Here is a 23064-nt window from a genome sequence, read left to right on the forward strand (position 1 = left end):
CTTATTCACAGATCCATTAAAAAAAGAGAAAGTGTTACCTCTGGGAATTATCTTTACTTCAAATACTTAAAATTATAGTGGAAATGAGAGAAATTCAACTTTCATTAAATCAGAGGAATTATTCATCATTAGAGATTTTAACATCTTTACAAATAAGTTCTAGACAATCATTCACATAAGCATTTTCCATCTGGTCTAGTTTATTTTCTTTCAGCCTCTCATAGAGAGAACTTGGATCAGTGATGCCAGGCAGACAACATGAAATGAAGATTTCATGGTAGCAATGAAGGTCGTAACTCACAAAAAGCGTAAGTGGAAGAGAAAAGAAAATGGTTCGGTTTGTCCGAGACAATAATGTAGGAGATTACCAAAAGAAAAACCATTTTTCTCCTTCCAAAGACCCGGGCAATCTAGGAAACACAGGATGTCTTTCCAATCTTCTGCTTTTCCCACAGCCATGTATTTCCCCTGCTCCTGGCTGCAGAGCCCTGCTCTTAGCCCAGAGCCCACACCAACAAACCCAGCCTGCCCCAGGGACATCACCCCATGGGCTCCATCCATGGAGGGCTCTCCCTCTTGGACATGCTGCCCTGCATCCCCTCCACACCCTGCACAAACCTCCAGGTCACGGGACAAGAGATGGGAAGGGCCAGGGTACAAACAAGACACGGCACAAAGGAAAATCTCAGAGTAAGAACAAGGCAGAGTGACCCTGCACTGCCTCAGAAGGACAAAGCTCTGACCAAACCCAGCCCCTTCACCCACTCAACAAAGCAAGAATAACAACTTGGCCCTTCTTTAAATCACTTTTGCCACGACAGTTTGGTTGGTAAAATAAAATTACCAGTCTTTTGCACCTAGCAAGGAAGAAAAACTGAGATATCTTAGTCTTAGACTCCAGTGAAAGGCAATGTGGTGGAAAAGAAAATGTGTGTGGAGACCTAATGGTAAAAAAAAGTGAGTTTCAAGATGAATTTTACTTAACTGGCCAGCTATTACAAGTGAATTTCCCTCTCTGAAAGTGAACAGTTTATTTCCAAAGTGGGCAATTGTGTTAATACAGGGAATTTGTTAATATGGTAATACAGGAAAGTTTCTCCTCACATTTTCTGTCTGTAATCTCAGTTAAGGACACAGTGTAATTGTTGATAGATTAATTTTAATTTTCCCCAATTTATTTCAATTGTGGCATCATTACTAAAATACCCAGAGATGCTCTTATTTACAGAACTCCCTGTGCAGAAGTTTCAATGATAATTTTTCTTTCCTTCAAAAGCAAGGGACTGAACAGTGGTTATATATTGAAAGAAAATCCTGAGCAGCAGCATCCAATTCAGACACAGGTGATTATTTTAAAAATCCTAATCCTGAACTGGCAAGTTATCTACCAGTCAAACAGAATTTCTGTCCGGAAAAAGCCTGGCAACTGCACCCACAGATGCAAAGTCTCTGCTTGAAGCTCTTGGCTTGTCCAGCCTGAGCATGAACTGAAACACACTGTGGTATCCTGAATTATTCTTTTTTTTTTTTTTACAGTAAAAATATTACCTACTTTTTACCCTGTTATCCTGTCTGGAGCTTGCTGAGCAAGTTTTATTGTATTATTTTAACCTTAGTTTTCCATGTCTAAATCACTTCAAGCAGAGACTTCTCTTTCTAAGAAGCAAAGTCCTGCATGGGCTAACATGGTGCTGCCAGGACAGACTAAAATGGACTGGGTCAGATATCTCTGTATCTCAGAAATGCTTTCCACAGATTACAGGGCAGTGTAACCACCTTTCATGTGACACAGGAACACAGGGCTAGGAAAGGCCTCCATTCCCTTGGTATTACATGCAAAAATGTTTCACACACACTTCTTTGACATTTTTAAGAAGCAAACTCCTGCAAGCTGTGCAGGCTCTCTGGGGATCTGCAGGGACAGCTTTAAGCACACACTTCTTTATTTTCAGAAGGGGAGATGACTTTCAGGGGAAAAAACATGGAGCCAACTTTTTTGTTCTTATTGCATTGCTAAGGCACCCAGGGCTGTAAGTGGGCTGCCTTTGGCTGAAACTGGGTCATAAGCAGGTGTGAAGAACCGAGATCCTGCCCTGTCACAGCACCCAGCCAGCCAGCTGAGGGACAGATCAGTCACCTGGAAACACCCCTGGGCATGAACACCCAAAAAACCCAACCACAAACAGTTTAAGTGTGGGTTAATGCCTGCTGATGGAGGCACGCGTTGGCATGAAGCAGAGAAGTCTGTTTTGCACATAACCTTTGACATTCCTTCTAACCTGGGGTCAGCATGGGAATAATGTTATGTGGATCTTGGGAAAAACAGTACCTGAAAATGCAAAGGCAAATGTGCTAAATCACATGAGATCAGAGCACAGACACATCATGTTTAATTTTAAAGCATTGCATTAATTTTTAGAAAGAGTTAGTCAGAAACCTGTTTAGCTGAAATCTAGCTTTGCAACACTTGCTTCATAAACAATTTTCACCTACTACAAAAAACAGAAAAACATCAAGTTACACATCTGAATTAAATGGGAATACTTTTGCACATTTCTTGGGGAGTTACATTTTAGTTGAAAACAATGTTTTGCAACAAAATTTAAAAAAGAAACAAAACAAACCCAAGCATTCCTTCCTAGATGAAGAATTTTATAAGATACAAGACAGACAAAGAGAAGAAGCATTATGGATGAGATGGAGTTTGGAGAGAAATTCATACACTAAACACACAAAAATTAATTAGGCAGCCTTGACTGTGCTATTAATGATTTTAGAACTCATGCATGGGATTTCAAAAGGTTTTACATTTCAAGTACAATATGGTATTTGTAGGACCTGTACTCAGGAGTGACATTTGATTGATTGTACATACTCTGAGACAGAGAATGCTTTAAATGCAAAACATACTGCTGTAACATGGGAACAAAGAACTGAAAGATACTTTCTAATTAAAACAGAGGATTTTTGATCCTAATCTCAGTCATTGTGGGGCAAATAAAGAGCAGCATGTCTTGGATTTCTCAACAACCCTCCCTATATTGTTTTTTTTGGTCAAAACATGTCAATTCAATAAAACAGCATTTCCAAAGGAGGCTTTGTTTTCGCAAAGAAAAATATTTTTTTCTCAAATACTCTGTTATAACATTTTCAGAGGAAAAATTTTCTACCTTTTTGCTGGAAATACTTTTTCATTTTGAAATATATTATTGAAGAAAAAAAAAAGACACTGATTTGTTCAAGATTCTGTCACGAAAATTGAAAATATGTGAATGTATACCAGAAAAAATAAAAAAAAATTTAAAAATATTAAAAAAAATATTAAAAAGTGGATATTTAAAAATCTTTTGGCAAAGCAGGAGCAGGTTGTCCTGGAGCTGCTGCTGGCACAGCTGCTGACTCCCCGGGCTCTGCTGACACCTGATGTGGCTGCTGGGGCTGGGACAGGCACACCCACGCTCCCATGGACACTTCTGGAAGCGTTCACTCCCCTCCTGCCACGCTGGCGCTTGGCACAGCCATGGATTTCATGGTCCAGCTCCCACCCACCAGACTCTGTGAGAGGAAAACCCCAGCAGCAGCTCTGGGGCTGAACGGGAACGTGGCCAGCCAGGGGGGAGCTGGATGTGGCCAGCAGAGCTGCAGGACTTTTAATATCTGCACGCCAAGGCAATTTAAACAAGCATTTGAACCCACTTACTTGCTTATTATAGTTTAATTTAGACAGTGTCAATATCTGTGACTAGCTCTGGGGATATTTTTGGAATTAAACTACCTAAAGAGAACATTCATCTAAGAAATCCATATGGCAGGAAAGAAGGGTAGAACTGCTAGCATAAAATAGTAAAATCTTCCTTTTCATCACCATTCTTCAACTTAAATCTCTGGAAATTTCATTTACTACCCTCATTTATACTTGCCTATTTTTAACCCTGTTTTGTTTGGAGGCTTTGGTTGGTTGGTTTTGTTTTTTATATTTATAGTCCATACAGATTATTCTGTGTTTGTGCAGGGACAGAGGATAATATGGCTTTATAAGTCAGAGGTACAGAATTCCATGGCATTCACTACTGGAAATTCAAAATAATCTAGATTCAGAATTATCATAATTCATTACTAAAGAGAATCTTTCAAAAATTTCAGTCCCCATCCCTTCAGGGAACTTCACAACCCAGTATTTCTAGATCAGACCTTGTTATCCAGGTCATCATTTCAGCTCATCAGTGCCTTGGGGCCTTTGGTATTCACAGCTAGGATGGTGTCATGTCCATCAATCACTAGGCTTTTTCCACATTCCCACTTTTCTTTCATCTTCTTCAGTCTTCAAAACAACCTCTATAACTTTCCATGGGTGTTTACTTGGCACAGACACTCCTTACTTCTGTCAACTACTACCACGCTTGAAGTACAGGAACTGACCTGTACAAATTATGGGGGCCAAAATAACTGTTTTCATTCTAGGTCCTGTATATGATTATTTGTTTTGGGGAAGGATTTACAGATTTACCAGTACCTCTTAAATATATAAGCCTGGCAAACAAAATAGTGATATGTTTTTTTCTGGAAAGCTTATTGTTCAGTCAAAAACTAAATATTACATGTTATGAACTGAAGCAAGGACCTGACAAAGCAAAGACTTATTAGGACTTATTTTGCATCACAGAAAACACAGGTCTGGCCAAAGGACTAAAAGGAGATTTAGACCAACACAAGGCAGATTTTGAAAAAAACCCTGAAGGAAAGGGCAGGAATTATTATTTAGAGTGAGTAGAAACCATAGAGCTGGCAAAGGCTTTAAGGGAGAGGGCAGAAACTATCTGGATGATCCTGCTGCTTTTGTCTCTGTAAGGGGCAGTACAATCCTAGCTTTGAAAATATGCCCCCAAACCAGCCCAAGCTAAATATGGTACTGAAATAGAAAGAAAATTTTGAGCTCCAAACAAATGCAGAATCCCTGAGACTACTGAATTTGCTGTACAATTACCTCTCCACAATATTACACAGTCTCCAACCAAATACTATTAGTGTGGCTCACAGAGCAATTCAGACACTGCTGCACTTCCTCAAATCATTTTTGGATTCCAAGAGAATCATCAAGCTTCCAAGAGAATCATCATTCTTAAGGGTAAAGCACAGGAGATGATTTGTTCACATGTTTCAGCACAATCTGGTTTTCAAAAATTTGTTTCTTACATATATTTTTGTATCCAAATTTTTAGAATTGTTTAAAGGTAAAAAAAATCATATTTCTCAAACACTGTTTTTTTTGTTCTTCTAGGAGAGCAAAAGAGGGTTTCTAGCACTCCACTAAACCAGGACTCCTGTCTGTTGGTCTGCAGGGAAAGAAGGCTGAGGCATCAAAAGCATTGCAGTTAGTGAATTTAATCCTTCCAGTGCAATCAGTCTGCAATGCGATCTGATTAAATTTAAAGACTCAAACCTCAAGTCCAGTACTTTGGGTCAAGACATAAATAGACAAAGAGGATGAAAGAGAAGTCTCCTGCGGACTTAAATGAGCCCTGGGCTCCACAGCTCAGGTTAAGATTTCTGAGGAATGCAAGCCAGGTGGATTGATTTAACACAGCATTAGTAAACATCTGGAAAAGAAAAATATGTGCATCAAAAAATAATCATGAGACAATCTTCTCAGTGTAAAATAACCAGTGGAATGTGTGACACATAAAATAAGTTTCTGCACACATACCCACACTGCCACCATCAGCTTTGCTTTCTCATTTATTTAGGGGAACCTGTAATTGGCAAACAGGCCCCTTCTCATGGATAACAGAGGAGGTGCTGAGCTGCTGGAGACTTCAACACTGCTGCAAAATAGAGGATGTGTTCATGTGTGTTCGTGCAATGGACACTTGCTGTGCAATATTATCTTGTCTCTACAGATAAATTAGTTGCCTCATGCTCCTGCCAGCTTGATTTGTTTAGCCTTTACAGAGTACAGAATCCATGGAGTTTCTTGTGATTGAATCTCACGTAAAAGGTAAACCTGAGAGCTTATTCTACACTAAGCTATACATCCACCCAGGCAGCCAGAGCATTTGCTGACTTGGTGATGAAAAGAAAGCTATAAAACATACTAGGGAAATCTTGAAACGTCGCTCACTTGACATAGCAATAAGAGCCCTGCATTAAGATGCAGAGCTGATTTCCCTGATCCATGAAATTGCCTGGATATTTAAGGCATTCTCAAACAGAACCAGCACAAAACTCATCCTCCATTCCTGGCACAAGGACACCACGGGTTTTGTGCTCTCCAATAAAAAGAGAGCTCAAAATTGCAGAGATTAATAGTCTTTAAGGGAGCACCTAAACACAATTTCCTTCCTTTCTCAAATAATAAGAAAAAAGTATTAAAAACCTCTTGAATGCTAAAAACTGTTTTGCTTGCTGACACACTGTTCAGGTGCCAGAGATGCTCAAGTTCTCTGTTGTGAGTGGCTCAAGGACCTCTCACAATAAAAAAGTGCAGTTCCGTGACCATCTTTGGAGAAGGACATTTGTTTCTCTCTTAAATAAGAGACACGGTTGGAATAGGTACAATAGCTGGAATGTTATGAAAAATATTATGAATATATTGCATTATTTCATGGTCTGAGACTTAGGACATGGTTCAGAATCCCTTGCCATGTGTACATTTTCAGTTGCTAAAAGACCCATCTATACTTACAAATACTGGTGATTTTAGGGCCAGGTATAATTACTTCCAAAGACCCATGCAGTAAATACACACAGTAAAGGGGGAATTTGAAAGGGCCATAAGCTTCCCTAGAACATTGATCTGCAGGCTGTGCTACCTTAGGTGCAAAGGAGGAAGCGAGTACAATAATGAAACTACAATTAGGTCATGAATAGCTGCCCAGTAGGTAACTGGAAAGGCTTTAACACAAAATGCACACACCAGCAGCTTTCACAGCACCCAAAGGGACTGGTAACACCAACAGACAATCTTATCATTGATTTCTAGACAAAATCTCATGGGAAGGGTCATCTCCTTCCAACCTGTTGCATATATTTCACATTTAATTTTCAGCATCTCCATTGCAAAGAAAAACCTGAGACTCATATTTAGGTTCAAGATTTTTCTTGTACATGGATTACCATTTCTTCTTGTGAACGAAGAATGAGAATTCCTAAATCTTTTTCAGACTAAATTTCTCAGTTTTTGTCTTCAGCTAGGCTGATGGCTCTTCCCATTTTGTGGTAAAATTTTGCACTCAGCAATTGAAAAGTCAATACTCTTCTGCTGCTTCCTGTACTTCTGTTCCTCCATAGCACATACAGTCGCCTATATTTACACAGATATGCAGAATTACACAAAATACAAAGGGAAAGGATTCTTGAAACCATCTGCCATGTAACCCCATTTAAAGCAAAAGCAGCTACACCTAATTAGCTCCTGAGATACGCTTGCCTACCCTACTTAAACAGTCTCCACAAACTCCCTTGGATATTTATTGTGATGTTTTGCTATTTTTACTTTTAGAATCTTTTTCTAATGTTTGGTCTGTTCCAGAAATTTTAATTAAAAGCTCCCTCAGAGGAGACTGGATTATTGTGGATTCTCATATATGAAAAAAAAAAAAACCCAAATAAATCCACATCCAGTAACACGACACATTGAATTTAAGGTTCATAAATTATTTGTAGGTCACATAGGTGTTTTTTCAAACTTTGTGATTCAGTTTAAATGAAACGAGCTATTTATGTATCCACCCTATTGTTCACTTAAAAGAAGATTTTGATCATGGTAATTTCTTTCCTGATTGAAGTTTTGAAGGCTCTAAATTCTCTGAAGAAAATAGTTGTTGGCATTTTTGTATGATAAACATCCCAAAGCGATGATGATAAATTACAGTGTTGCCCAATGATGCAGAAAAGTAGAGAAATGTAAACTGATAACCTCTGATTTATGAATACACTCTTATTATTGCAAAGTCTAGGAGTTCACAGTTGTAAGAACGGGTCATTTTCATGTCAGTGTTTATTAAAAGTGTGAGAAGGAGGCATGAAGGGTGGCTGCCATTTTGCAATAAACACTTAATGCTCTTTGTTTCCAGCACAAACACAAAGCAATACAGAACTCGCCTCTTTAAGGCCTACATAAGCATTTATTACTGTTCTCAATCACAGAAGATGGGAATTTTTACATCTGCCTTTGTTCATTCATAGAAATAATTCTTCTCACATATAACCATTCCTATACACCTTTACTTTACAGAGAGAAAAACTTGTCCAAGATATTAAAATAAATCCACAGATTTTTTTGTAAATCTTATTGGTGATAGTAACAAAATTTACTCCAAAAGTATTTAAACTTATTATTTCACCTATCAACAGAGACTGCCAGTGAAACCCACCCAACACATTCAGTCATGAGTCAAGGAATCTGTTTTGGCACAATTCAGAAATAAATTTCAATATATTCCTTTATCACATCCTAAGCTTGGTGATATTCTAATTTCTTCTCCTCTCTCCCTATTACTTCTCTGTTAAATATTCAAAGCAGGCAGCAAAAGGGAGAAGGAAAAATAAGGTCAATACAGCAAATTGGAAAAAAAGTAAAATGTTCCTATCCACCACCATTTGGTTGTTACAGTTATCTTAATCAACTCAAACAGGTTCTCTGAGACATCTAATTTGATTTTACAAAGTGCTAACCCATAGCCATATTTGACTTTCCTCTGATTCCAAACATAAAAAATAGCCTTTATCTAATGTTGAGGCATATCATCTAACTACACATGCAATTGCATTTGCATTACGAGGCAGTGAAACATGGCTGGAGAGACATCTCGGATGTTATCTATGTTATTACTCAAGTGGAGAATATAATCATAAATCCTCTCTTCCCTTCCATCCTCCCACCTCTTTTTTTTTGGAAGTACACTTAAAATCTGGTTTTTAGCTTCACTGGGCCCATTACATTTGAACTTCAGTAACAAGAATGTGATATGAATACGTTGAGAGAAAGCATAGACAAAAGGTATATTTTCATAATGTGGTTCAGTTTAACTGCCTATAATTAGCTACAACTCATTAGGCAATAAACAGAAAAACAAAGAGATCATGAATGGAAGGGCAATATTTTCTCCATAAAACAAACAAAAAACTAAACCAGATGCCTCTTTCAGGAGGCTTTCCTTGCATAAATACACCCAGCAGCTTAGAAAAGATATTTTCTTGATTGAAAATTTTTGCCTAGGAAGAAAACCTGTAAACATTATCTTGTGCAATTTCAATAAAAAGTATTTACTGCTATTGTACACTTGGGATTTTTTGATATCAAAGATAAAGTAACAATGCAGCAATGGACTGCAGATGATGAGCTTTGATTTTTTATTAGTTCTTATAATTGTGTCTTAATTTGTATTCTGCATAATAAGCACTCACCTTCACCGTCTGTCCAGCTTCAGGGCCATCCTGTAAGCAAAGGGAAAAGTCTCAGGTTAGAGGATCTAACAAGGATCACAAAGGAATTCAGAAATCTTACTCAATAATAATTTCCATCAATTACACTGTCTGTTAAATTAGCATATTTTTCCTGAGGACCATTCTACACTAAGTTTTTGGACAAAGCTCCTTTCCATATCAGACCCCAGCAAAATGGGAAAATATCTCACATCACAAAAAACAAGAGTTTCTATTTTCCATTTTTTCAGATTATATTTTTCAATAGCTAGCAATACATTTCTGATCCTTGTGAACATAAAATCACACGTGGAAGTAAGAATTTAATCAAAGTATGCTTGCTTAAATTCTGATTCTAATGAATGGGCTTAGTCTCCTGGTTTGCTTTAAACAGAGTTCATTTTTGGTATAAAAACACGCAGCACAAATAACTGAAAGGTCAGAATTTATAATGTATTTACATGGCTGCAGCTCTCTGCCTGCATATAAATAGCTGTGAGGGGGGATCACCTATCTCAGTGTGGAACAGGGGATGTGGCTGCCTTCTCTAGAGGTCAACCCTGCAAACACTTCTTTGGAGGAAGAATATTTCCTGAAATGCTCACAAACAAGCACAGCATTTGAGAGTGTTTGCTGCCTTTATCTAAGGTTTTGCAGTTATCAATTAACCACACTTTCCCCCTGGTTTCCTTTTTAGATTTGTTAATGGCAAATCTGGAAGACCGCAATGCAGTTTTTTGGCTTGTTTTTTATTACAGTTATTTTGCATTTATTGCCCCTTGAAGTTCCAATGTCCTTATATAAAAGGCTGAAAGCTTGATAAAACAAACCATTAAACCTTTTTTAGTTGACTGGTTTACAAACCTGGATGGAAAAGGTGAGTGAGGTGCCACAGAAATGTTTCTCCACCACATTTCCAACCCTTTGCGCCGTACGAAACAAATCGGCCACTTCCTCGGGACACAGGTCACGGAAACGCTCCACCGGCCGCAGGGGACAAACAAGGACATCTGAAGGTGGCAGTGTCAAGGCACAAACACAAATCTGAGTGGTCCAGAACAGTCCCAATCCCCACCCTGTAACCTGGTTCTGACCACCCTTGAATCGCCTGAGCTCTTCCTCTCTGGTGATACAGCAAGAACATCAAAAACATAGGGCTAATTGCAAGGAATTATATGATGCTTTGCTCAGAATTCCTTTCCTCAAAATCCCTCAGATATGGGCAAAATTGCTAAGGCTCTTGTGCTATAATGAGACATTTAAGGGAAAGCAAATTTTTCACAAACTCAAATTTACCATCTCAATGGAGAAATCCTCCTATTTATCTCCCATGAAAGTCAGAGTTGTTTTCTTTTGTGATTAAAAATGGGGGAAAGCCAAAGAAATTTAAGAGGGCTTTGAATGTGTTGTCTGAGAGCAGTTTTACAATGCTTATCCCCATATGTGATATATATTTTTGAAAATCTTGATCTTACACTTCTACTTTTAGCCACCTAAGTATGACAAGCTGGCACTATGCTGATTATAGCAGATCACTTATTTCTACACATTAATCACAATTCACAAGGAAGGCTCACCTGGTGTAACTATAATGTGTTTTTAGAAATACATTAAGATAATTAAGACTATTTCCTTTTAAGCATAGTGTTCATAACCCTGTAAATGTACTTTGATTTAATTCTACCTTGGTGACTGAGATTTGAGAGTCAGTGAAATGAAGCTATAAAGTAAATAATGGAAGTACACAGACACTGCTCACAGTCATCTGATCTGCTGTGTTCACAGTAATTAATAATTGCTATGATTCCCCACTTGAAAGTCAATTATGTAACATTATTAATATGGTCCAGAATTCTTAGCAGAGCCTCAGTTGTGTAGATCCAACAAGCAAGTACTTGATTCTCATTTCAATTCCCTGCAGACAGAATTCTTTGCTGACTTACAGAATAGAATTTGCAGAATGAAGACCTTAAAGTAACCTTTAACACCACTTGAACTTTCATGACCAAAGGCTACAAAAATTATTTTTTTCCAGTATTAAAACAAGCATTCGAAGGGCAATTTGAAGAAAATTAAGTTCCATGCCATTGTATTACAGTCATCTTTATTTTTACTGCATCTTGAAGCCTGCAGGTATTCAGGAATATTCTCTATAATCCAGGAAAAGTAAGTAGGAGCTGCTCTGCAGTTAACAGGTTCACAAAAAGGTTACATCAACCTGATTGCCAAGAATCACATAAGACACTTGAAATAAGGAGAGATTAATACATGTGAAAGATCAATTATTTCCATAAGCACAGAGACAACATGTTTACACACACCAAGGTTAGAAGAATCACGCTTACCATTCTGATAGGAGAGAAAACCAGACATTTTCTCAAAGTAAAGATGTAGTGGCAGGTTTTGATAATTTTTCAAAATCCAGATGAGGACAGACAAGTCAGTAATGGATATTTGCTACAGTGGGAGGAGAATCGAGCAAGCTGTACCTGTAGCAGCTCCCAAAAGAACAGGAGAACTGGTCCCAACAGTGGGTGTTAATCTGCTTTGAAAATCTATCTCTCAGGGTTTTTTTGTACAGAATCAGCCATGCCACCATTATTCTCCCTTTATCTTGTTACAATTTATGGTATTAACATTTAAGAAAGGAGAAAAATATATTTAGAAAGCAGGTACTTGGACACGAAACAATCCTGGAATGGAACAAAACCCCCAGTTTTGTGGGGTTTTAGCTCTGCAATGCTGTGTCCCTTGGTAAATTACCAGGCATAGTAAACCCTTTGTAATTAATTTGTGCCTTCCCAGTGCATTGTGCAAAGCACATCCATAAAGGATGCTATTGGCTAAACTTGGGGCCCAAGGGGAGAGCTGCAAAGATGATTGGCAGACCTGATTTCCATATCAGGAATAAAGGAATAGAAAAACTAATTAATTTTGCTCATAAAAAGGAAATCCATGTCAACACTAAAACAGGAAAAAGGACATTTGTTTAATCTGAGTTCATTTTTCAAAAGGAGAGAAGGGAAGCTTCCACCCTTAGGGCGTCTGATACTTAAGTAGATAATTATCCTTCTTCTGCAGCACTGCTTTATTATCATGGCTCAATGAACCATTTATAAATGAAGAATTTCCCCTCACTTACCTCTAGCAAAACTACTGCTTACATTAAGACAAGTTTCCTTTTCTCCTTTTGGATTTTCCCCAGCAGTGTCTCGCCCTCTCAGACTCACACACACCTCACCAGCAATTGTTTGTTCTCTACCTAGCTCAGGGCCACAGCCACAACTTTTTGCATTAATGATGGTTTCTACAATCTGATGTTAGCACTGTACTGTTTGCCACTGCATTGGAAAACAAGAGTTAAACAGTTCTTGGGAAAGCTTTTATTTCCATGGCACATCACAGAGGGAGCGAGGGCTGGTTCTGACTAAGAGAGGACAGGTTTTCTCTTAATTTTGTCACTAATCTGCACTGTCATTTGGCAAGTTCTCTGTATCTCTCTTTGCCTCTTCCACACCTCATCTGTCTTATCTGCTTAGATAGCATTTGCAGTTTCTTATCAGCCATGAACCTCTCTGCTCATCTGGGGCCACCAGTGCTCCTGCAGTACCTAATGCTACACCCATGGCACTCTGAAAAAAGGACCTGCACTTCCTTCCTACATTACCAAAACCCATTTACAACTCAAACTAGATTTTAGCTATATTTCTGTCTTTGAATTTGATAAATAATTCAAAGGCACAATCACAGAATGGAGCATCTTTTCTGAACTTTCCATCATTTCAAAATAATTCTACAAAGAATAATGATAGAAAATCTGAATCAGAGCTAAATTAACATGAGAATGTAATTAGGACAACATTCAAGTTATATTTAACTATGAATACATTAAAAGGAAAATGTTAGAATGAATTAATGAATTTGAGGTCATTAGGAAAACAACCATCCTCTGCAAATTTAAATCATGGTTTTTAACTAAAATTTTTGATGCTAGTATAGTATGTAATTTTATATCTGGTCAGATTTTAAGCTATACACCTGCTCTATTCACCTCAGAATTCTTACTAAGTTTAAAATTAGATAAACTGTTCATTACCTTCTACAATAACCCATTGCAAACACTGCTATGAACCAACTTCAGGTGACTGTACATTAAAAATGTGAGCGAAAGTGAGTCTGTACTTACGTTTATGCGCAATTACTCTTTAGACTGAAGCATCTACTGCCATCTGAGAAGCCCCAGGGCGTCCAGCTGCCACTCCAGAAGGGCAGGAGTCTCCCATATGCCCCATGTCATAAATGCCAGTTGGGTGGGAAAATCTGGGGGTGTCTGAAATAGCCGTAGGTGCCCGTGTCTGGACAAGAGCCCCATTTTATCAGAGTGGCTCAGCAGGACAAAGTGCTGCTACCCAGCACAGGTGCTGCAACTCTGATGACAGCATTCTGCCTTCAGAAAGTTTGAACTTTGTCTTTTCCTTTCTCTGAACACTGTAATTAATAATTTTTTGATTTCTTCATTCATTCTGAACTGCTACTGACTGATGAAGTTTCTATTTTTAAGCTTTGATGTGCACAGCTGTTATTTCCTTCAAGTTGTCTGAGTCAGTCCACATCACTAGAGCACATGCAATTTAATATGTCAGCTTCTCCATTTTAAGGAGTGAAAAACCTTTACACCTTATTATAATCTGTAACAGCACATTTCTCTCTCTAAATCTTGCAGAAGTCTCCCAACAGCCTTACTTCTCTCCCTAATACCTAAATACGCATACACAAATCAATATGCAAACCCTTGCACACTCTAAAATCTCCATTAAAGATTCATTAAATAACTAAGAATGTCAGTATGTTTCAGATTACCAGCAGATAGTAGCCTAAAACTCCAGGTATTTTAGTGGAAATACATAACCACAAAGGAGCAGTAAAGCCAGAGTGTATCAGACCCATTTCCCTCAAACTGAGCTAAAACCTAAGGATGTTTCAATATTTTCAATTGAATCACTTGTACTTTTATATTGGGCACAGCAGACCACTCCCTGCACAATGTTGGGCAGGTTGTTTAATGCACCAAAGGCCATGAGCCTCTTCCATAATTCAAATTAACAGCCTGCTGGTCTGTTTGAGACCTGTTTGGAGAAGCTGTGGCCAAACAAGCAGGGTTCAATTCCTGAACAGCTGCAGCACAAGGATGCTTAACCCTCTGTGCCCCCTCTCAGCCCTCACCACTTGGCACACACCTGGTAAATCTCTTTTGTTTCCCATTGCCCTCTGAGGCCATGAGAACCGGAGCCCTTTGAGATGGGCACTCTGAGACATTTACTGTGGGACAGTCAAAGCTCTGCTCAAGCACAGATCCCCCCTGGGCACGTGTGGATTGAAGGATGTGCTCACCCTGGGGATTTTGGGCCACGACTGAAAAGTGAGATCGTGATAACCACACGCTGGCTTTAAGCTGATCGGAGAGAGAAGACTCAGATTCTACAAGAAAATCAAATCTCCTGGCCAGCATCTACATGGTGACCACTTCAAATGTAATTTTCCTTCCACTAATACACACAGAGTGGAGGCTGAAATTCAAAGGCTCAGCAGTAATTTTTATTTGCTTTATATGAATTTTGACTTAGAAGCTTAAATTATTGTAATTGTGTATTTAAGGCCTAGGCCAGGCTCTATGTTCGCTTCAATGGGACTCCACTCAACCCCACAAAGTGCCTATTATAAATTTTCACACATAACTATCGAGGTACACACATTCTGTAGTTCTGAAGTGTTGGAAAAATGGCCTTTGGGGGGGTCAAAAAAGAAAGAAAACCAAAAAAAAAGAAACCCCAAAGAGGTTAAAATTCCTTTTATGTGACAAGCTTTAGAACTGAACACAGCTTTTTCCTGGTTAAGTCCATTAATTTGCTATACAGAAACATACTTTCAGTTTTGACTCTTGTTTTATTCCTGAATTTGAACTTCAAACAGAACAATTCAAAGCTTTAAAAAGGAAAAAATTAAAGGCTCTCCAGGTACTGACACTCTAACAATAGGAATAAAGTTCTTTTTTTCTCTTTGTCTTTTTGAGGAACCACTTAAAAACATTAAAATTGACAGGTTTTCTTAATATGTGAGGCTTTAAAAGAGCAAAATACAAGGGGAAAAAGGCAAAATATCTAAAAGTGAAAGGGTAATTGCTACTTTATGAAGCTCCTGCGTTTCACCAATATTGTTAGCTTTCTATACTGTTTGTTATAAAATTTTTTAACTTTGGAAAATTATTTATTTTCAATGTGTAACACAGTCAGGAATTCATAGCTCACATAAGAATGGAAACACTGTTCCTGTTTCTTTAAAAAGTCTTCCCTCTCACAAGAGGGAGTGCCAGAGGCAACATCTAAAAAAACTACAAACCCAAAACCCCTCACAAAACCAACAAAAGCAAAGACATATTTTAATGATAAAAAGCAGAAGTTAGTAATATCTCCAAAAGTTCAAAACATCTTAAATATCTATTTTTAGCATTCTAGTTTTTCTAGATAAAAAGTACTTTAGTTAATACCAACAATTTTACTTAATGATTTAATTTTGAGAAACACCTCAAAAACTACTTTTTAATTAATATTTTGGTTTTGACTGATTTGTTTTCATTTAAAAAATTGTCTCCATTATAGAGACTTAATATTCCTGCATGCATTTCATAAGCTTTGGTAAGTAACATAAAGCATAGCAGCCTCTGCTCTCCCCCCAGGCTGAAAACACCCCAATCACTCACAGAGCAACCCCCAACAGGGACTCCTGCCTTGGAAAATGGGGCTGTGCTCATTTTAGGATTATTAGAGATTAGAAACTGCCACCATCTCTTGGTACCAGCAGGAAGAATTTGATGGACAGGAGAGATGGTGTCGCTGCTCAGGGCCAGCTCAGCCCTCGCTGAGCAGCGAGGACAATGCCTTGGGGTGGGTGCTGGGAGCTCAGGGACCAGAAGAACCAGCTGCAGAAATCTGTGATAAATGATTATTTCCAACTATTTCATGCATCTGTATGAAAGAACCCTTCTGCACACCCATAAACTGATGGGAATGCAGAAATAATGTGCCGTGGGGGGCAGCAGGAGGGATTATTCTTTTCTTACTCTCTTTAACATGAATTTGCATCAAGTGCCCCAAGCAGAAAGAATCACTCAGACAAAGCTTCAGGTATTAAAACTCACCACAATGTCCCCAGATTCAGCTGAGGAGTGTGGGCAGGGGCATTAAATTCATCATTGCATCTAAGCAGAAGTTTTCTTTGTTCAAAAGCTCTAATTGCTAAGAGAAAGAAGTCCCAGAGCTCTGAAAAAAACACAGGAGAATGCATGACTAATAAAATTAATATAACTGAAAAACAACTGCCAGTCATTTATCTTTTTTCTGCCCTTGAACGATTCTTCAAATTTTGAAGGCTATGGGAGCAATTTCTCTTTGTGAGGAAAACAATAATGGTTTCACAGATGCTGCCTGTAGGAGGGGTTAAGAAGGAAGAGAGCACTGAAATAGCACACGCACGTACACACAGAGGGCATCAAAAAGCCTTTAAAAATTAATCAAATGCATATTTTGCTTCATTACAACAATATGTCAAGGCACCCATTCAGTTCCCAGTAAACCCACAGAAGCAGGACATCCATAAACCTGTAGCAATGCAAAACCTGACGTTTCCCCCAGCTCAGAATGAGCCTTATTCAATAAGACAGAGTGACTGACTTCAGGAAGGAAATCTGTAGAGGCTGTCTGGATTAAGACTGAGCATCTCATAATAGGAAAATGTGAAGGAGAACTCTTTAGTGGATTTTACATGTAGAACTGTATTTAAATATATGTTAGAGGAGTACTTTGGTACAATATGGGAAATAGTACATCACAGAGTCTGCTAGTTTGGGAAAAAACATAGCTCTGAACAATAAAAATGATTAAGAACAAATGCAAATGCAATAAAGTTACAATAAAAACTTAAAAATTGCTTCAGACTATTAAACCTACATACAGCATTTTTTATATTGCTCTGCCACATATTAGCATTAATTAAAAAAAGCCACTGAGATAAGACAAATTATCTAAATAATTTGATCTTGATAAGGTAGCTCGATACATGTTTACACTAATGCAGAAATTTATGCAATATATCAGAGAACTAGTGGTTCCACTGGAACAAAGAGCAACTACTGCAAATCTTTGACATGGATCTCTCCACACTATGATAAGTACACTCTTTGAAGACCACATTGTAGTTTTTCTATAGAGGGGTTTTTATTCTTGATCTTCTCAGCCCACTAAAATGATCTAAAATAACTTTTCACATCAGTGAAACATGCAACAGTTCCAAGAAATTAACAATGAACATTATTTTACTTTTAAAAGTCAATAGGTCTAATTTAAATATAGATATGGCTTATAGTCTGAATTTTGCTAGATAGCACATCAAAGTACAAAGTCCTGCTACACAAAGTACAGTGACTCCACAAGACACAGGACCACAGCGGGGAAATGCTAGATTCAGAACTGCTCACTTTTCATTTAAACAACTCTTTCATATATTTGATATTCCCTTTAAATGCCTTTAGGGTATGTCAAGTAGGTCAACTAAAAGCTCAGTTCCTCATAGGAAGTGGTATTTTACTGCAGGATTTGTCCTCTTCTGCTGGCTCCTGGCCTCGGGGACAGCCTCGGGCAGTAGCAGGAACCTAAGTGGAACCACAGTGAGAGCAGCTGTGGGAGAGTTTGTGGCTCAGAAACACACCTCTGATCCAAGTGGAGTCGGTGGAAATTTACTCAAGATCTAAACTTACATTTGTAACAGGAATCACGACCACATTCTTAGAGTCACATCAAGCTTCTGATCTTGGAAGGCCCAAGACAAATAACCAGTGGCCAACACAAAAATGCAGAAGTCCCAATATAGAAGGATGTCATCTGTAACTGCTGTGATGCGCTGAGATCCTGTGAAGAAATCCTGCTGTACAGCAACCCATTCCAGCTAAGAGCTACATCTTTATTGTTCAGTCAATATATCCTTTTTCTAAATAGATGACAATACTGTCACAATTACATGAAGCTATTGGTGCACCTATAGCAACTATAAATTACAAGACCCCTGAAATAAACAGCCATGCCCAAATCTGACAGCAGAGACCAAACAACCTTTGGGCTGCAACAGTCAAAAGGAAGGGTTTTGACCTAAATATTGGAGCGATGGCATTTGTCATAGCAACTGGTATGTTCATGCAAAGCTGCTCAGCAGCTACAAGTCTTGTCCAAATGGCCTGCACCACCAGAAAAATTCAATTTACCAAAATAACCCTGCTGGAATTGCAACATGCCATTGCAATGCCTCATTTCAAACAGAGAAAGCGAGCTCATGATCCAACCCGTCCACCTGAGAATAAAATCAACCTGTGAGAAAATGCTTCAGCATTTGGTCTAATTAAGGCTGCAGCACCATCATATTCAAAAACTAATGTGATTGTTAGGAAGCTATATTCTAGCTCATGATTCAGGAGCTATAAAGAGGGAATAATTAATTACTAAATATTAGTTATGACAAATTTACTTTCTTGAAATTTATTGGATGCCATATACCAGACAATAAGTTTTTCTGGAAACAAGATTTTACCTGGTAGACAGACAAAATGTGGGAAATAAGGTTCTGTACAAACCATAAGCATTACAGACATTTTTATCGATGGCACTTGAAAGTACAAACTTCTTTCTGTTCTGGGCATCTGTGGTGGGTGACAGTAGTAAATTAATCAGATGAATATTTGGTACATCTCCCTGGGATTTCTCTTACCTAATTTTGAAGGCAAATTGGTTTGACCAGAGTAAATCAGTGGATCTGGAACTGTGAAAAGCCAGATCTTTACTGGCAGTGCTGAAATACTTTGCTGCTTAGGAAACTCCATTTCATCCTCTTTTCTCCAGAGTTATGTCAAGGAAGGTCCTGTTAGACCTGCTGCTGGAGAAGTTGGGAACAGCTCTACTTTCTCCAAATACCTACCAATGCAGATGATTAAGAACTTTCCATGTACTCTTTGTAGCTCTGCACTAACTTTGTGCTGAGCAGCACAGAAAAAGACAAACCTGCAGTAGCACGTGGCAGAACAACTGTGCCTTCATTCCGTAACCAGTGAAGCATCAGCTGGAGCAACGCAGTACAAGATCAATTACCAGAGTATCACAGGGGACAGTGAATATGTTTGGATAACCAAGGTTTCAGGTAATTAAGGTAATTTTGAATGTAATTTATAGATAATGAGAAACATGAATAACAGGGAGTTTTGGAAAACTGAATTTGGATAATTCAGGCTATCTTACACTAAGCGTATTCCTCAAAGAATATTGTAATGTACACTGGGATTTTCAAAGTTTTTAAATGGACTAAACCATCTGATTCCCATTAATTTCTAGGATTGGTTTTCCACCTGGTTCTGTTAGGGCATTCAGAAAACTGCTCCAATTAAAGTCAAAGGAGAGCTGTGTTTGCCTTAAACTGGAAGTGCTCATGGCATATTTTGCATAGTTAGTTCCTGAAATTGCATCTAAAGCAAGAGGATGGGCTATGCTGTTCCAGGGAACTATTCCATGAGGGTAGGATGAGCCTAAATAACCACACCCCTTGCAGGAATGGCTTAGCCCTCTGTAAAAGCATTAGCATCTTTAGGAACAATCCAAAAGATGAAAGACTCTTCTGTTCCCTTTGTGAAACAGCCATTCACCACACTTGCATGACAGAGAGGCAAACTATATAATTTCTGCCCTGCAATATCACATTTTTGATGTGATAAATGTCCCACTGTATTATCATCAGTTCTTTTGCTTAAAATTGCAAAGTCAATGATAATGGATGCAGTATCTCTACTAGACTGGCCAATGCACTGTGGGAGTGGATGTAACAGAGAAATGACAAGTATGAGAGTTGATTACTGGTTTTATAAATGCAAATTTCTTTGCTGTTTAACAGGACTACTGAAAGCAGCCCTGTTAACCCCTGAAGGAGTTCTGCAGCATTCACCAGAGAAGCCCAGGTGCACAGACACCCCTCTGTGTGTCAGGAGACAGGCTGTGACCCCTACAAACATTAATAGCTGGATGACAAGGACACTGGAAGGGTAAACGAGGGAAAGGCAAGTGGGGCTGGCAGAGGTACTTCAAAAGGAAAAGGGATAGAGCAATAGTCTCTTCTGTAGTTTATGTCTCTGGGGATTAAAACAACAAGCGCAGCTAAGCAGGGGATCAGCCCTCACTCAGCTGCAGTAGAGAGAAAGGTGGGGTGGAAATATCAAAGATTCTCTGTAGCTTTTAAGCAGAGACTAAGAGGTAGCTCAACATGAAAAGAAATTATTTTAAGCCACTATTCTTTAGCTACTTAATTTTGACAACTTATTTCATACCTGCTTTAACACAAAATACTTGGTGTCGATGAGAAGGTTCACAGAGTGTGTGTCAGAACAAAATGCTCCCAAAGGTGCATTTTTCTTCACCTGCCAGGGGAGTCAGTTTTGAGAAAGTCATACTTAAGGGCTGAGAAAATGTAAAACAGATGTAGAGCACATCTTCAACATGAAACTATCTGTACAAAGCACTCCTTTTAATACAAAATAAAACTCAAGCAGAGATGGTAAAACAAGGCTTACAAAGCACCCGAGACAATGAAAGCTGTAAAGGAGGAGGGAATCAGAAAGTAGGTCTCCTTCCTGTTTTTCACTTGCATAATAAGCTCTCTTGGATAAGGACAACAGGGCCCTGTGTCATGATTGCCGCTGTAGATGCTGTTCTAATACTATTATTGTCATTAATGCGCATTGTTCCCAGCTCTGCTCAATCGCTATGCGATGCACGGTACATAAATTCATACTCTCATCCAGGACTCCTGCAATATTCAAGAACATGGGAATGAAGAAGACAAACTAGCAGCTTAACTCTGAATAACCTTATTTTTGTGTGAGTGTCGTCTGAAACCATTACTTTAATGCGATTATCTGTTTTTATTATTTCCTTTCTGAGGACTTGGAATAAAGACACAACTGAGAGTCTCTTAGACACGGTCATTGGCATCATTACAGTCTTTCTACTGTCAGCAGCAGAGATCTGATCTGTAAATCAAGTTAGATTGTAAGGGCTACTGAAAAGCAAGTACTCTTTATCATCCTATTACATATCCAAGCTACCGCTTCCTCTGGCTCACTGAGAAAAACAGACTGTTTTAGTTCCTTTACATAACCAGAGGAGTTCCTAATGCACAGATTATTGACTTAGTGGAGTTTTATCATGTCCCAGTGTACCAGGGGATTTTTAATCCAGGACTTCTTTACATGATCTATTTTCGTGGCTCTTTTTGTTGTCACAGTCTGTCATTATAATGATTTGCAAATCCAGAAGAGTGTATGCTTAGCTCCTTAACAGGTGCTCATGGAGGGGATGGGGGGTGGGGAAGGCATCTCCTCTCCTCTGCCCTCTGTAAGGGCCAAACCCCATCACATGCAGCACCACAAAATCCCTTCAAGGCTGTGTGCAGCAGGAGCTGGCTTGGCTTTTGCCCACAGGAGCATTTCCACATTAGCCCACCACCTCCACAAAAGCAGCTGGGTGCAGATCCTCCTGTGCCAGTCTCAGCAGCACTCAGCCTTGTGGAGAGGCACAGAAATGCACACATTCTTGAGGAGCTAAGTGTAAAAATGGTCTCCTGCTTGACATCAGTTTCTTGTAAAAGCCACTGATGTTTTCTTCCTTTGTTGATACTACTGAAAGTGGCCAAGGATGTTCATGCCCAGTACAGGGACACTTCTGGGAAAAACAAATGCTCCAAAGCAAAGGGGTGGTGTCACACAAATAGCATGGGGACACCCTGAATGTCTTGTAGCTGTGAAATCAACAAAAAAATCGTACAAGGGGTATTAAAGGATGTTTGTAGAGGTGAAATCTTCAGTGTTTGCAACTGTGGTTTTCTGCTCTGCAGAGACTCAAACCTGCTCTCCTTCCTTCCACTCCTTTCTCCACTTTCTTGCATAGGACCACATGGAAACATCCATATGAACCTGCATGTAGTTCCCTATAAGTGCTAAGTGTGAGGTTTTCAGATACTTTAGGCTGATATCCATTAAGGTAAGCATCTGATTTTATGGTACTTCAATCCTTACATCCTACCTCATCCTGAACAGTAAATATTTCCCTTTCCACTGCTGGAACCAGTGTGACAATCTGCAAGATCCCTGTGCGCTCCAAGTTAATCCCAGACCTAAAAGTCTCACTGGAGCAAGATCTGAGTAGCTGTTAGAACTCTACAGCATGTCTACATATCCCCAAAGATTTGGGCTGTGATCTTTGGTTTGGAACTCCCTGTGTTACCATAGTACGAGCTGATAACAACAATATGTCACTGCACTTATTACCAGTAGACAGTTCCCTGGAGAGAAGAAAAAAAAATGGTTTAAATCTGACATGCTATCAGTGTTAAAAGAGAAAGTAAATATATGCCAAAAACAAACAAACAAACCAACAAACAAAAATATCCAACAGAGAAAGATGACAGTATTCCAACTGCATCCTGGATGTGAGGAAGAAAATTGATGCTGAATTTGGTATCTGCAAATGAATTTTCAGATCTCTGTGTTTCTTCCTTAAA

General features: G+C 38.8%; 1 protein-coding gene across 2 annotated transcripts in view; it reads right to left on the minus strand.

The window, feature by feature from the left end:
• FHIT (fragile histidine triad diadenosine triphosphatase) overlaps positions 1 to 23064 on the minus strand; it is a 538519-nt gene that overhangs the window by 128296 nt on the left and 387159 nt on the right. For both annotated transcript variants that reach the window (XM_088061848.1, XM_005522023.3), the window contains 2 exons: positions 10288 to 10433; positions 9406 to 9435 (listed from right to left, as the gene is read on the minus strand). In XM_088061848.1, coding sequence (XP_087917974.1) covers positions 9406 to 9435; positions 10288 to 10433 — 176 coding nt within the window. The remainder of the gene's footprint in view (positions 1 to 9405; positions 9436 to 10287; positions 10434 to 23064) is intronic.

This window comes from Pseudopodoces humilis, chromosome 13 (assembly GCF_049639895.1).
Source record: "Pseudopodoces humilis isolate 2021_Gansu_Grassland_sample_001 chromosome 13, ASM4963989v1, whole genome shotgun sequence".
Lineage (NCBI taxonomy): Eukaryota > Metazoa > Chordata > Aves > Passeriformes > Paridae > Pseudopodoces > Pseudopodoces humilis.